The sequence below is a fragment of the Callospermophilus lateralis genome, chromosome 10 (assembly GCF_048772815.1).
Source record: "Callospermophilus lateralis isolate mCalLat2 chromosome 10, mCalLat2.hap1, whole genome shotgun sequence".
Lineage (NCBI taxonomy): Eukaryota > Metazoa > Chordata > Mammalia > Rodentia > Sciuridae > Callospermophilus > Callospermophilus lateralis.
Window position 1 is genome coordinate 68,573,207 of NC_135314.1, and position 15,161 is coordinate 68,588,367.

Here is a 15,161-nt window from a genome sequence, read left to right on the forward strand (position 1 = left end):
TGGGCAGGTATCTGGGATAACCGAATCCCAGGGCACCTTCAAAATTGAAGGTATTTTTAAACTGTAATCTGGGCTGGGGTTAGGAATGCTTTTCCTTACAGAAATAGTAGATTGTTTTGACCAATAAAAGTGAGACCAACAAATCTCATTCTTCAAGAGAGTGGGAATATGCTTACCTTAAAATAGGTGAAGTTCTGCTCAGAGCTTGTATGCAGGGGTTCACATACCACATTGAACAGAGGGATATGTGCTTCAGGATTGTGTTTCCTTTTGCAGAACCTTCAAGTACAGCTGGATGACAGCACACACCTAAACAATGATCTGAAGGAGCAGATGGCTATAGCTAAGTGGTACAATTCTCTTCTTCAGTCATTAGAGGAACTAAGGTACTTGCAAGAACAGAGTGAGCATGGACTCAGGCTAGCAAAAAAAGAGCTCTTGGAAGCCACAAAAGAATCAATCTTTTCCATATTCAGTTGGGGCCCATAAACTCTCCCATTAGCTAATTTAGTTGGTTGAAAGCAGCAGTTCCTATTCTTGAGTCAGCTTTAGGCCATGCATAGTTGCCATGTCCTGGGTATAGCATGAGACGTACAGGGAGAACCTGTGCAGCAGAGCAGTGCTCACATTCTTCATTCCCAAGAATATCATATTCTTAGGGCTACTATAACAAATCATCACAAACTGTGTGACTTTAAACAATGGAACTTTATTCTCTCAAGTCCTGGATACTGAACATCCAAAACAAAGTGTCTACAAGATCATGTTCCTGCTGCAACCTGTAGAAGAACCCTTCCTTGCCTCTTCTTACCTTCTGTGGTTTGCCAGTGATCTTTGGCATTCCTTGGCTTATTGATGCATTACTCTAATCCCTCGCCTTCATATGGCATTCTTTATTTGTGCATTTTCTATTTGTGAATATCTGTTCCTGTCCAAAATTTCCCTTTCTATAAGGACATCAGTCATTTTGTATTAAGGCCTAACCTAATGACCTCATTTTAACTTCATTATCTCTTTCAAGGCCCTGTTTCCAAATAAGGTCACGTTCTGAGAAACTGGGCATTAGGATTTTAACATACCTTTTTGGGGGTAGCCAGATACAATTCAAATAACAGCATTAAGCTTTCTGCTGGAAGAATGAACTTCAGTGAATCCACAGCCAGGATGATGTTTCCTCATGTTTAAGAACCACTTGCCTGATTCTCCTGCTCCAAGCTGCTTACTCCCTCACTATCCCAGGATTTAAAAAAAAAAAAAATTCTATTCAAGGTCACAAGGTTCTAACAATTCTGAATGACTACTGACAGATATGATGAGCTGCCAGTACTTTGGCTTCTCATGTAGTTAGGAAAGTGACACAGCAAAATTCTTAAATCCTGCACAATTCTCCGGGAATCAGGAGAGGCAAGGGTAGCCAGGACAAATGTTTGTAGTAAATGCGTCATCATCAGGATAAGTAAGCCTGGTGTAGACACAAAATGTCTCCACTGTCTCCTAAAAATAAAGGCTAAAATAAACGATTGTAGTACACTGCTGTGTGTAGATGGAGGCAGCACACTCGTACAGGCCTTTTCTGACAATTCTATACTCACTAAGGTAAGTGCATGCTACTATTTATTAGAGTCATTAAACATGCAAATCAGCCAGGTAGAGAGAAAAGCCAGGGAGAATGTATTGGGGGAGAGGGAATTCAGGATTTTAAGGGAATTCACATACTAGAGTACAGGATGGATAGGACAGATGAGTGAAAATGATGCTAAGACACAGGCAGGGACAGGTTAACAGGGAATTTGAGTCTGAGACTGATGGAGTTTGAATTTTATCTGCGCATAATGAGGATCTACTGAAGAATTTTGAGTAGCTGACAGTGAGGTTTTCAGACTTACATTTTCATAAGTTTACTCTGCTGAATGGTGTGAAGGATTGAAGCAGTTAGGAACAGACAGCCCTGCTCTGGGTATTTAGAAACATCTATGGGGTCATTTTTATTGCTACAGTGACTAAGAAGTATTACTGCCTTTTAGAGGACAGGGTCCAGAGATACTAAAACTTCTTCAAGATGCTAGATACTGACATAACAAAAAAATTATATACTTCCCAGAATGCCAGTTGTACCCAGGTTGAGAAATACTGAATCAAAGAACATGTAAACCAGAAATGTGCTACTGAAAGGTATTGTATTAGTTTGTGCCTACAGTTGAATATTTCTGTCCATGAGCATGATACAATCTCATTTGAGTTGGATTGGGGTTTAGAACAGATAGTTAGGTTGTAGGTTATACATAATTCTCAGCAGGCCAACTCTAACATTTTCTTAAATGGGGCTATAGATCAGGAGTAGAGCACTTGTCTAGCATGTGTGAGGCCCTTTGGAGTTTTTCCAGTTCCAAAGGGGGGAAAACCATTTTATTTCTCCTTGAATAAATTTTATCTTAATACAATGTGTTGGATTCTTGTAAAGTGGAATATTGATTTTTTTTTAAAGTAAATGGTTCACTGTCTGCAGTATTTAATAACTATTGGTGACAAATCACTTGATACATGTGGTATAACTGATACTGCATTGTATCCCAAAGTGATAAAAAAAAAAAAAAAAAAAAGCAAACAGAGAGAATGAGAGGATTTTGATGGGGAAAAAAAACTAGGCACTGGAGACCTGGTCTGTAGGGAAGAATTTCTGAAAATTAAAATGTGTAAAAGTCACTAACACAAAAGTGCTTGTTCTCAGATCTTTCTGCAGATCTTCTGAATCCAGAAGTTTTTCATAGAGACCCAGGAATCAAACACATTCTCAGGTGCAGCTCCTGGTTCCAAGACTACTCTTTGATCAGCATGGCTACAGGGAATATTATCCTGTTCTCAAGGTCCTTTTGCTTAGAAAAAATGTGTGAGTCTAATCATTGGCAGATGGCACATATCATGACAATACAGATGATCCTCCTGCACAATACTCCCTAACCTCCTTCCTCCTAAAACAGAACCAAAGTCATCCTACTTGTAAAGTTTTAAGCATCTCCCTAGATAATCTTAAATCGTTCAATGTACAAAAAAAAAAAAAAAAAAAAAAAAAAAATAGTGTTTTTTGCATGTGCCTTATTTTACAAGAGAGTTTCTATGGAGTTATGTGCAGTAAGCATCCAGAAAACCTTCTGAGAAAATACACTTACCCTGTCTCTGCCATGCCCCTGGTGATGGAAATCCTGGATGCACAGGACAGAGGGGGCAGTCTTGATGATGCTTCCTGCCATGCAGGAGGCAGGCAGAACCTATTTGCAAGCCTTAATCCTGCCACTGAGAGAGGCTTAGGTAGAGGAAAGTAAATGGAAGAAATGAAAGGAGAACTGAAAAATTGAGAGCCTGTGCTTTTTGTATACACTCTCTGTACTAAGGTTTCATACCCTCAAAAAGCTGTGCCTCAAACGAAGAACAGATGCAGCAAGGGGAGATTTGGCCTCCAGGGCCACAACTCAGGAAGGAAAGAATTAGGGCAGCACCAGCTGCAGAGCACAAAGCTTCCTCCCTTTAATGGGGGTTCCTAAGGGCTGGGGATTGAGACTTTTGAGAACTACTTTTTCCTCCTCCTCCTCACTGTAGAGAAGAATAGGAAGGCAGGTAGATAAGGAGGATGTTCTTCTTCCTGGATGAAATGGTATCATGGGAACTGTGATTTTTATTATCTAACCTCCTGATTCCCAGATATCTGTAGGTGACCCTGATTTTACTCTTGGTTGCTTGTTGTTATCACATTGAAAAGCAAAAGGCAGAAAAACATTCCACAGCAAGTTGACAACCAAACCCATGTTATCCGGGATCCATTTTTACCTTCTGATTGAGGCTGCCATCTCTAATCTTGAAACTCTGCATGGATGAAATCCCTTCAAGTATGCCTTGGATGGCAAATCACTGGGGTTGGAGGTCTTGCTTAGCTGTGTGTGGATGACTATGATAAAATTTACTCCTGGTCTGAGCTGCCTCCCATTGCGTGTCCTGAGCAGACCAGCTTGCATTTTGCTTTGGGGGTTTCAGCTTGCCTAACAGGAATGCTGCTTTTCCTCAGAACACAAGCCTCCTCAGCCAGAAGAAGAATATGGAGGCTGATGTTTCAGAAAGAAGGAGAAGAGATGATGCAGATGTGTCAAATGCAGAAGAGAAGACCACGAAGGCAGCCACACAGGTGGGCCTATTACTTGTCTGCTCAGTCCTGTGATCCAGAGTTCACTGGAGCAGGAGCCCAGATACAGGAGCCCATGTGCAGTCAAAAAAAGATTCCATTGATTCCCCGAAGCATCAGGAGGAGGTTAGCTAACCCTCTATTTCCCTGTGCTTCGTTTGAACAATTAGTCCAACTAGCTCCTCTTTTCTGACCTACCCTGACAATGAAAAGGAGCAGTTGAATTGCTATAAGCAAAATTTTGTGAAAGCAAGTTTTTTTTTTTAAGTTTAGCCATTTTCCATTTGTGAATCAATATATCTGGTTTCTAGAAACAGTTCTTCCTGTGTTTCCTTACAAATGGCTAATTTTCTAGAGCCTGTAATTATTTTATGAAGACAGTATTTCCATCACTTACTTTTTACACAACTGCTCAAGTAGCAAAAATCAGTTTGGTAAAGAAGAATTTGAGGGCTGTTGACCTTCTTTATTTGCAAATTTAAAGTTGGTGGTAGCATTATTGTTCTTAAATGACATTAAACTCAGATTTGTCTACTGACCTCAATGCACTAAAGGCCACTCTCTGCCCCTATTGGGCAGATACAGCATTTCTTAAAGGAGATGGAAAGTGGAGAGCACCACTGAGCAAAATAAATTAATGGGGAAAGGATGGAGGATGATGCTTTTTTGGGGGACACCCAGCATTGTCAGTGTCAGAGCTTGCTAAAATAGGGATTAGATTAATTACAATCTCTAATCATCCCTTTCCCATCACACTGTATCAAGTGTGCAGCATCCCTGAATTTACTTTATGAAGAGAAGCTAATCTCCTTGCTTAAAAGAGTATGGAAACTGGAGAGACAGGACCTTTAATTAGGTTTTACATTCATCATTTTAAAATTCAAAAAAGGTGAAGGACTTCTGTCTGTATTTGCTAAGGTTATTCATAATCTGAGGCACTAAACATAATCTTGATAGCAAATACCAGCCAGCTGGTCACTATAGAACCCAGGCTTCTTCTGGAATGGAGAAGCTTACCTATCACTCAGTCATTTTTCATCAAGGTAGATACTACTACTCTCTGATGGAAATAAAGTATGTGAAAGCTTGAATATATTTGATGACCAAGGGAAAAACTAATATGCATAACATTTATGAAAATCCACATAGGTAAAAGGGAATAATAAGAACTTCTACTCCCATTTGGTCAATTTCTGCAGTCAAGCATTATGGTAGTCATCTTTTTATGACTGTGACAAAATACTTTATATAATTGAGTAATAAGGAGTGGAAGATTTACTTTGGCCCATAGTTCCAAGAATTTTTAGTTTATGGTTGACTGGTTCCATTGCTTTTAGGCCTGTGGCAAGGTAGAACATCATGGCTGGAAGCCCGTGGTAGGGAAAAATTGCTTACCTCATGGAGGCCAGGAAGCAGAGAGAGCTGTTTTTTATAATACAACTCCTCCTCCCCAAATTAATTTTGTAAGTGGACTAATTTTTTGACAGGGCATAACTCCAATCACTTCCCAAAGGCCCCACCTCTGAACACTGCTGCATTGAGGACCAAGCCTCACCACATGATCTTTTGGGAAACGTTTTAGACCCAAACTATAACACACATTATGAAGGCACTATCTGCTTAATCTTGCCTTTATAAGATTTTCTTGACCTCTTCCCCACCCTCCAGTTCTCCAACAATATAGCTCTAAGTCCCAACTCTCCTGTTCCCTTTGTAATGTTATGGCGAGATTGCAATAAGTCACTGAGTGGATCTTAAAGCAGGAGACAGAACGGTCATTATTCACTAGCTGGTGGGCCAAGGGGCAGGCTGCAAGTCTACACCCTTCGACCTGCTCCAGGGGTTTGAGTACACCTTTCACACCATGAGTTAAGCACATGGTAAGTGGCTGTTGCTATGATTCAAAACCATAAACAATCATCATGAAATCTAAAATCATAAGCAGAAGGGGAAGAGGGTCAAAATGACCCTAATTGAGTACAAGTTAAAGAATGGTTACTAACATCTAGACAATCATTCTCTGACAGGGGACATTGTCCAAGAAAAATGGGAACCAAAATGAGAAAAATTTTACACTGTATAAGAATTGCCATTTTGTTAAGAAACTATTTATGGGGACAGAGGTGGGGTATTCCCATGGGAATAGCATTTTTTGTTTTTTTTTACATGATATGGAGTCTCAAGGTAAAATGGAGTCTGTTTGGTTATTACCCATAGAGCCTGGCCCATAACAGTAATTTATTGTTTAATTCTTATCATAAGTGGAAATCTCACACAAATTCTACAGAAAAAAGTTTGGTGTCTTAGTTCATTTTTTTTTTGTTTCTATAATGAAATATTTGAATCTGGATAACTTTAAAAAGAGAAGAGGTTTGTTAACTCACAATTCTGGAGATTCAAAGGCATGATAGTATATCTGAGTCCACTTAAACCAGTGCCATATCCTTGGAGTGTTTCCTCAGTTGAATGTAGGGAAATGAATCTTAAGGGGTCTTGAGGAGCAATTCATGGACTGTGTACTAGGGTTCCATGAAATAATTCTGTCTCCAGGCCAAAATATTCTAAAAGTACCTGAAGCCTTTCTCCTCATTTTGCCAATTAGCACATGACTCCCTTTGATTCGTGCTAATTTCTTTGGCAAGCATCCCTAGGCTGTACCCTCCAGTCTTCAACATGAGTTTTAGTTCTTTCCCTGACCAGTCTGGGAATTTTGCAAATCATCCCTTTCCCTTGGGTCTCCTGGTAAATCTGACTAAAAGTGGCCAATCATATTCATCCTGAAGGCTTGCTTAGAAATCTAATTTACCAGATAAATTAGTCAATCATTCATCTGTTTAGCTTTCCACAAAGTCTTAGGGCATGGACGTAATGCATTCAGATTCTTCACTGTGGTGTAGCAAATTGACCTAAAGACCTCCCATTAGGCTCCACCTTTTAAAGCTCTCCCTCCCCCAAATCACCATATGGAAGACCAATCTCCTAAATATTAGCCTTTGTGGCACAAATTCAGATCATATCCAAACCATAGCAGTTGATAACCTGATAGCAAAAGTTTGTCTGGGAGGGCCATTTGAAGAGGATGTGGAGCTGACAATCAAAGACTTGCAAAAAAGTCTGGATGAAGCTGAACAGACTGCTGTGATTGGGAGCAGAAAGCAAATCCAGAAACTGGAATCCAGTGTAAGAGTTTGCCTGGGTAATCATGAGGACTTGACAGCCCCAATTCAAGACTTTATTGTCCTGGAATATTGTACCAGGTATGTCCCCTACCATCCTTATCACTTTTACTTTTAGCTCTTTCAGATCTTTGAATTTTAGCCAGAAAATATGAGTTTTCTTGGATGGAATGAAATGTCTCTTTCCTCTTAGAGCTAGGTAAGAATGTATTTCCTCTTACTCGCCACACCAACTCTAGGGTCCCCATAGAGAGGGTGACCCACTGTATTCCAACACACCATTATAGTCTTGCTTCTCTGTGATTTTGCCCCTGATATTTTCTCTGCAGAAAACCTCTATTTCTGAACAGCCAGAAAAAGGAGAGAGAAACAACTAAATTCATGATCCAGAAAGTTTCAATGCAAATATTATAAGGAATGACAGATATGAAGTAGTATCGGCTTTCAGAAAGCTTAAAAACACCTCAGAAGACATATTTTGAAAACAGGACTTTTGAAATTATTGAATCAATTTCAAATGGCTATGAAAAGTACATATAATAAATGTTACAAAGATTGAAAGAATATTCTGATGGTATTTAATTGTTCAAAGGGCCTCTGAAAAATAGTTTATTTTCTTTGCCCATTTATGTTACATTCATACAATGGAATTGCAGTTCATATTTATGATATACCCATACACTTATACTGACTGAAATGAAATGAAGAAGAGCTCCAGAATATGTCCTGGAGATCATGCCTAGTAATATGATGATAAAACTGAATTGCAATGTGGAGAGTAATACCATTTTGTGCAACAAAAGACATGTACACTTTTGCTTATGTTATCAAAAATGGTGATAGCATAGTTAAAAAGGAATAAAAATGACTACCTTTAGAAAAATGTGTTTTCAGATTTCCATTGCTGTGGCAAAATACCCGAAAAAGTAATAATTTATTTCATGGTTTCCGAGGTTTTGGTTCATGATTGACTAGCTCCATTTACTCTGTACTGAGGCAGTACATCATGGTTGAAGGACATGGCACAGAAAAGCTGCTCACCTCATGGTGGCCGGGAAGCAGAAATACAGGATAGGGTCAGGGCCAAGATATAGTTCCCCAAGGGAATGCCCCAAAGGATCTACTCTGTCCAACTAGCTTCCACCTTCTATAGTTTCCACCACATTCCAATAATACCATAAAATTATTAATCTACTAATGAGATCTGAGTCATCATGATCCAATTACTTTCTGAAAGCCCCACCTCTGGCCATTGCTGCATTTGGACCAAACCTTCAACACATGAGCCTTTGGGGGACATTCCAGATCTAAACCATAATAGAGGAGAATATAGAGATGAAAGTTAGACTTTTTGTACCTTTTAAAAGGCTGTTTTAATTGCAAAATCATATAAATAATTTACATGCTTCAGAATTAAAAAAAAAAGTTTAAATCAAATGGGAAAAAATAGCTATCCTGAAAATTTTAGCCCCAGTAGAAACAAATAAACCTATCTATATATCAAGTTGGGTGTAAAACATATAAAAAAAATGAATTTTCCCCAGTGACTCTTGAACATTTTAAACAATGTTTTTCTCTACAATCCTCATGAAATATATCTTCAGGACAACAATAACAACAAAAAGAAAACTGCATTTATTATACCAAAATAATATCTCATTTCTACTAGCAATAAGATCTATCAATATTTTTTATGAACCAATAATTTTAGCATAAGAAAAAAAGCATATAGGTATAAAATCAAAGAACTTTCAATATGCATGTTTTTATCTAGCTGAAAAGTATATGAATAATACTAGTACTTCCTACTCTAATTTAAGATTGCAGTATTTTATTTCCAGTTACTTTTTGTCTCCTGTTATAGCCTAAAACCAATGACAACTCAGTAGCAGTGAGATACTAAATATCAGATGATACTAAAGAATTATGGCTAATTCTCTTAAAATTTAATCACAGTACCATTGTTTTAGTAATATTCTTTTGCTATAACAAACTACCTGAGACTAGGTAATTTATAAAGAATAGAAGTTAGTTGAACTTATCATGATTTTAGAGGCTGAGAAGTCCAAGAGCATCCTGCTAGCATCTGCAGAGGGCCATCTTGGTACATCATAACAGGACAGAGGCATTGCATGGTGAGAGAGAGCAGGCATGGCTAGCCCAGGTCTTTCTTATTAAGCCACTGATGCCATCCTGGGGACCTCACCCTCATGACCTCATCTAATCTTGGTTACTTCCAAAAGGCTTGACCTCCAAATATCACTAGCATATGAATTTTTGAATCAAGTTTTTAGCACATGAATTTCAGGGGGACACATTTAAATCACAGCAACCATAATTACCTGTCAGAATTACACAACAAAAGTATTTACAAATGAAATTATATGATATCTAGGATTTGATGTACTAAAGAAATTTTTTACCTTGAGGTATCTTAATCACTTTAAACACAAAATCCCTTATCAAGTCTTTTAAAAAGTAGAGTACCTTTAGCTCACATTTTAACAAATAGAATGATGTAATAAGTTCCTAGGAAGAACAGGAGTTCCTAAAGATTTTGTATTGATGGACTTTTTCCACAAAAATCCTGCACAGCTGCTGACCCTCACTCCTTTCCTTCCTCTCTGTACCCATCTGAGCAGGAACAAGGAGATCAGTGTGGCTCCAGGGGCAAGAAAGAGGTAAAGGACATTATCAGGAACTTCATACCTCAGGGTTTTCAGCTTTGCAGATGGTGATCAGGGAGGCCTCCTGCAGAATGTAGCATTTGAGTTAAGGAGTGCACAGGGAAAGAGGCATGGACATTTGGGAGAAGTGCCCCTCAGCAGAAGAAACCCATGTTCTTCTCCCACCAACTCCCTGCCCCCTTTGTTTTTTCCCCCTTATTTTTCTCCATAGCACTTGATACCATCAAACATATTCTGTATTTTACTTTAGTTTTCCTACACCTCCTCATGAGACTGTATACTTACACAGGGAAAAGATTTCTGTTTTGTTCTCTGCTCTATCCTTGGCATGGTGTGTAGTGTGTGGTAGATACCTTATTGAATGGATGTTATGCTAATCTATTTTGTATACTGTTTAAGGAAACAGGCAGTTCTGTTCTATAGCTCTCCCATAGAGCAGGGCTGTAGGGGTATGTGTGACCTGTATGTGACATGTGTATGATGGAGACTAGGGGTCTTATTTCTTTAGTCTTAGCTGAATATGGAGAAAGAAGCTTAAGGCCAGGGAGTTTACTGGCTGAATCCTCAAAGGCTGCTACATACAACTCACTACCTTTTATGCATACATATGTGGATGTGAGTGTGATTTTGTAATGTAAGAAGGGAGGCTTCTCTCTTCTGTGTTTATTAGCCTTTCACTTCCTTTAGAGTCTTAACAGTCTTTTATGAGCTCATATGGTTCAACCAGCTCATGTTTGGCAGGGGCGTCTTCCCAGGGTGGTTGCCCTGTTTAATCCCTACCAGAAGGAGCAGACACATTATTCCTCGACTATTTCAACTGATCCTCCTATTGGCAAACACTGTACCAGCCTTGCTGCCAGCATGTGATCTGAGGTCATGGTTTGGTTTCAGGTTCCTGAACTGAAAGGTGAACTGGGGGCCAGCTCCATCACAATGCAGAGGCCCACAGGGAAGCTCACAGACTGGAGCGGTGCATCAGAGAGCTGACCTATCAGGTACTGGAGGAAACCATTCCCTGTGTGTGTGGTTGGCCTCTACCCTGCAGAAATGTGCTCCTTCCAGCCTGAAAAATCCTTCTGGGACCCCTGTAGTTCTCTCTGAATCTTTGATCTCCCTGAGCAGCAGACACTGACTCACCTCTTATGGCTCTTGTGCTACCCATGGTTTTAGGTGCAGGCCTTTACAGAGCTTGCAGAGAACGAAATGTTATCCACAAGTTTTAATTAGACGTGAACAACTATTTGTAATATCCTTGTTTTTCATACATATTTGCAGCACTTTCAGGAGGATATCTTCCTGTGAGAGGCTGAGTGAAAACAACATGTAAATAGATAACTGGTAGAGGTTTGTAATGACCACCTGGCTAGTAGTTTTCATAGAGCATTCAGTAATTGGAGCATGGATATATCTATTCCTATATTCTGGTTGCACAAATCATTTAAGTCCACTAAAACAGGAAACAGGCCTCTTTAAGGCTTTGTATGTCTAAGCTGTTGACTGATTTGTACTCAGGCAAATAATTGAAAAGAAATGAGCAGTTTTCTTACAAGTAATTAAGGCACTTGTAATGATATAATTTTTTTATCTACATTTTCACTTTGTTTTTTTCCCCTTTTCTTTCTGATGGAATTGTCAAATTCCCTGATAGCAAGGCCCTTTTCAGGGCCTGACATCCTTTTGGCATATAGCCAATGCACATACACTCATTCATCAATTAAGGACAGGTATTCCCTTTGAGAAATGCATCTTTAGGCAGTTGCATCATGGCATAAATATCATAGAGTGTGTGTACACAAACCTAGCTCCCACAACCTATTACATAGCTGGGATATATGGTATATTCCTAAACAAAAACATGACAGCATGTTACTATACTACTATGTTAGGCAACTATAGCGCAATGGCAAATGTTTGTGTATCTATACATATCACAAACATAGAAAAGGCACAGTTAAAAGATAATGTAAAAGATAAAAAAGTTACATTTAATTCTTTAGGGTCAATACCTAGGGGTTCTATAGCTGGGTTGCTACAGTAATACATACATACCCATGTTTATAGTATCACAATTCACAATAGCTAAACTATAGAACCAGCCTAGGTGTCCATCAATGGATGAATAGATAAAGAAAATGTGGTATACACACAATGGAATTTTATTTAGCCATAAAAAATGAAATTATGTCATTTGCAAGAAAATAGATGGAACCTCATACCATTATGTTAAGTGAAATAAGCTAAACTCTGAAGGTCAAGTGCTTCATGTTTTCTCTCATATGTGGAAGCCATAGAGAAAAAAGGAAAAGAAAGGTAGTGGGGCGAATCTCATAAAAAGCAAAAGTGGAACAGTAGAAGAGGGGAAGGGACCAGAAAGTGGAGGAAGTGCTGGGGAGTGATATTGGCTAAGTTATATCTTTATATTGTGTGTATGTATGAATATGTAACAACAAATCCCACCATTATGTACAATTATAATAGACAAATAAGATATATGCAGGAAAAAAAGATGAAGAAATGGTACATTTGTATAGGATACTTACCATGAATGGGGTTTGCAGGGCTGGAAGTTGCTCTAGGTGAGTGATGAGTGATGAGCAAATGTAAAGATCTAGTACATTACTGTACACGACTGTAGATTTCATTCCACTGTACATATAGGCTGTACTAAATTTAAAAAACAATATTTTTCATTCTTGGATAATAAACTACCCTTCGTGTCAATTTTACTTCATATGTTTTAACCTTTTTACTCTTTTAGAATAATACTGGATTTAAAACATCCATTGTACAATTGTACAAAAATATTTTCCTTTTATATTTTTATTTTATAAGAATTTTCCATTGTAAATATTTTTTCTTTAATTTTTTTTGTTAAATATTAAAGTATAAATACTCACATTACCCTAGGCCTAATCATGGTCAGGATCATTATTATCTTTGTCTTCTACCTCTCTCTCTCTCTCTCTCTATATATATATATATATATATATATATATACATATATATATATATATATATATGCAGTAACATGCATAGAGCTATTATTTCCCATGATAACAATGCCCTTGTGAAGATACTCAATACTACTTGAGGAAATACCACTATTTTGAGAAATATGTCACACCACTATATTGAGAAATATGTTCATGATAGTTTGCTTGGTTTATTTTTCATTGTAGATTTGCTTACAAGCAGATAATGCACCATGAACATTCCTCTCAATTCAAAAACGTTTTCATGTTCAGGTCCATATTTTCAAATTTTTTAAAAGGAGCTTGTCAATGTCTGCAAAAGCTTTTGCTAAGCTTTTCACTGAATTGTCTTGGGGATTCTTTTTATTCTCCTTCAATAACCTTTTCTCTTCCTCTTTTAGAGCTATGCATTCACTAGGCAATAGAATTTTTCAGCTCCATTATAATCTTACAGGACCACAAACATATGCAATCCATCTTCAACACATCAGTGCAAGACAGGCATGGCGACACACCCCTGTAATACCAATGACCCAGGAGCTGACAGAGGAGGATCACAAGTTCAATGCCAGCCTCAGCAATTGAATGAGCCCTAAGTAACTCAGTGAGACCCTGTCTTAAAATAAAAAATAAAAAGGACTGGGGATGTTGCTTAGAGTGCAGTGGTTAAGTTTCCCTGTGTTCAATCTGTGGTACCAAAACCAAACCAAAGCAAAACAAAAAAAAAATTTCATTTGTTGAACACAGATGTCAAAAGTTTCTTTCATCTCTCTCACACTGTGCGATATAACTAATTCTAATTAAAAGTCCAACTCATTTTAGGCACCCATTTTCTCCAGTTTCTGAGAGCTGTGGGTTCTAATTCTAGTTCCTGAGGTTGAATTTAATTAGAGATGTTAAGATTATCAGGCAGGTTGTTTTGTGATAGTCCATTCATAGATGCCTACAGAAAATTGTCATGTTGAACACAAATGTGGATTTCTTTTCCTAGTAAAAATTATCTGGGAAGATTCCACAACTGTATACTGGAAGGGGGATTAAATGCAACTTCACTTTATAAAAGAACTATGGTTTGTCCTCATTTCACATTTATCTTTTCCTTTATGTCCCTATGGCATTGGCTATAAAGCAAGACATAAAATCTGGAATTTTAATTGTTATAGACAGTACAGATAGATGCTGTGTCTCCTCCTCTCCACTCAGCTGCTCCATATTACCTTTGAATGCCTCCTATATTCAGGATGTAGATATTATTTATGCCTTCTAGATATAATGAAAATGATAGTATCTTTATATTTAGAAATCAGAGAACAAATTTGGTTAAGTCACTGTGTTGAATGGGTTCTCCAGGAGTTAGATGCCAACATGGCTTTAGAAGTAAAGAAAAATTATTAGAGGTAACACGTGTGAAAGACAAAGGGCAACACAAGCAGGATTCAGCAGAGAAAGCCTTCAGAGTGCAATGTAGGGCTGACACCTATAAAGGAACTGTTGAGGAGGACTTGGGGAAAAAAGCCTTGGAAAAAAAGCCTTAAACTTAGTGTTTCTCTTAGCAAGTCTACAGAAATGTCCCAGAAAGGAGTCCCCTTTGGGGCATCAATAGCAATACACTAGTAATTCCACTCTGCCCAGTTATTCTTCGTGCCCAGTTGTTGTCTAGAAACCATATAGCAATGCTATACCACATCCCAAAGGCACTCTCGTCAGAAACTGTCAATTGCACATCCCACAGCTGAGTGTCAGTTCTTTTCTGGAACAGACACCTAGTGTACCATCATAGTTACCATAGATAAACTTAATGCCTCAGAGATGAGGCATGAACCTGGGCCTGACATCAAAGACCTTGCCATCCCATGTGGGAGGAATATCATTAACATTGTAACCACTTGTATGGATTTTCACTTTACTTGTACATAATTTCATTCAGTACCTCTCCTCAATAAATAGGTTAGTAGTAATTAACCCTATGTTGATTTTTGAATTTATGATAAACTCTTAAAACTATGACTCTTCAAGTTTCTTTTCTTTTTTTTCATAGTGAGAATTACTTTATTTATTTATTTATTTTATTGGTTGTTCAAAACGTTACAAAGCTTTTGACATATCATATTTCATACATTAGATTCAAGTGGGTTATGAACTCCCATTTTTACCC

The 15,161-nt window shown here is 38.1% G+C and overlaps 1 protein-coding gene across 1 annotated transcript in view; it reads left to right on the forward strand.

Moving 5' to 3' along the window:
* Window positions 1-10,901, forward strand: part of LOC143642180 (myosin-15-like) — a 96,603-nt gene extending 85,702 nt beyond the window's left edge. Inside the window, 4 exon segments of the mRNA XM_077110340.1 lie at window positions 277-386; window positions 4,027-4,174; window positions 7,112-7,351; window positions 10,776-10,901. Of these exon segments, the coding sequence (XP_076966455.1) occupies window positions 277-386; window positions 4,027-4,174; window positions 7,112-7,351; window positions 10,776-10,901 (624 nt within the window).
* The last annotated feature ends 4,260 nt before the right edge of the window (window positions 10,902-15,161 follow it).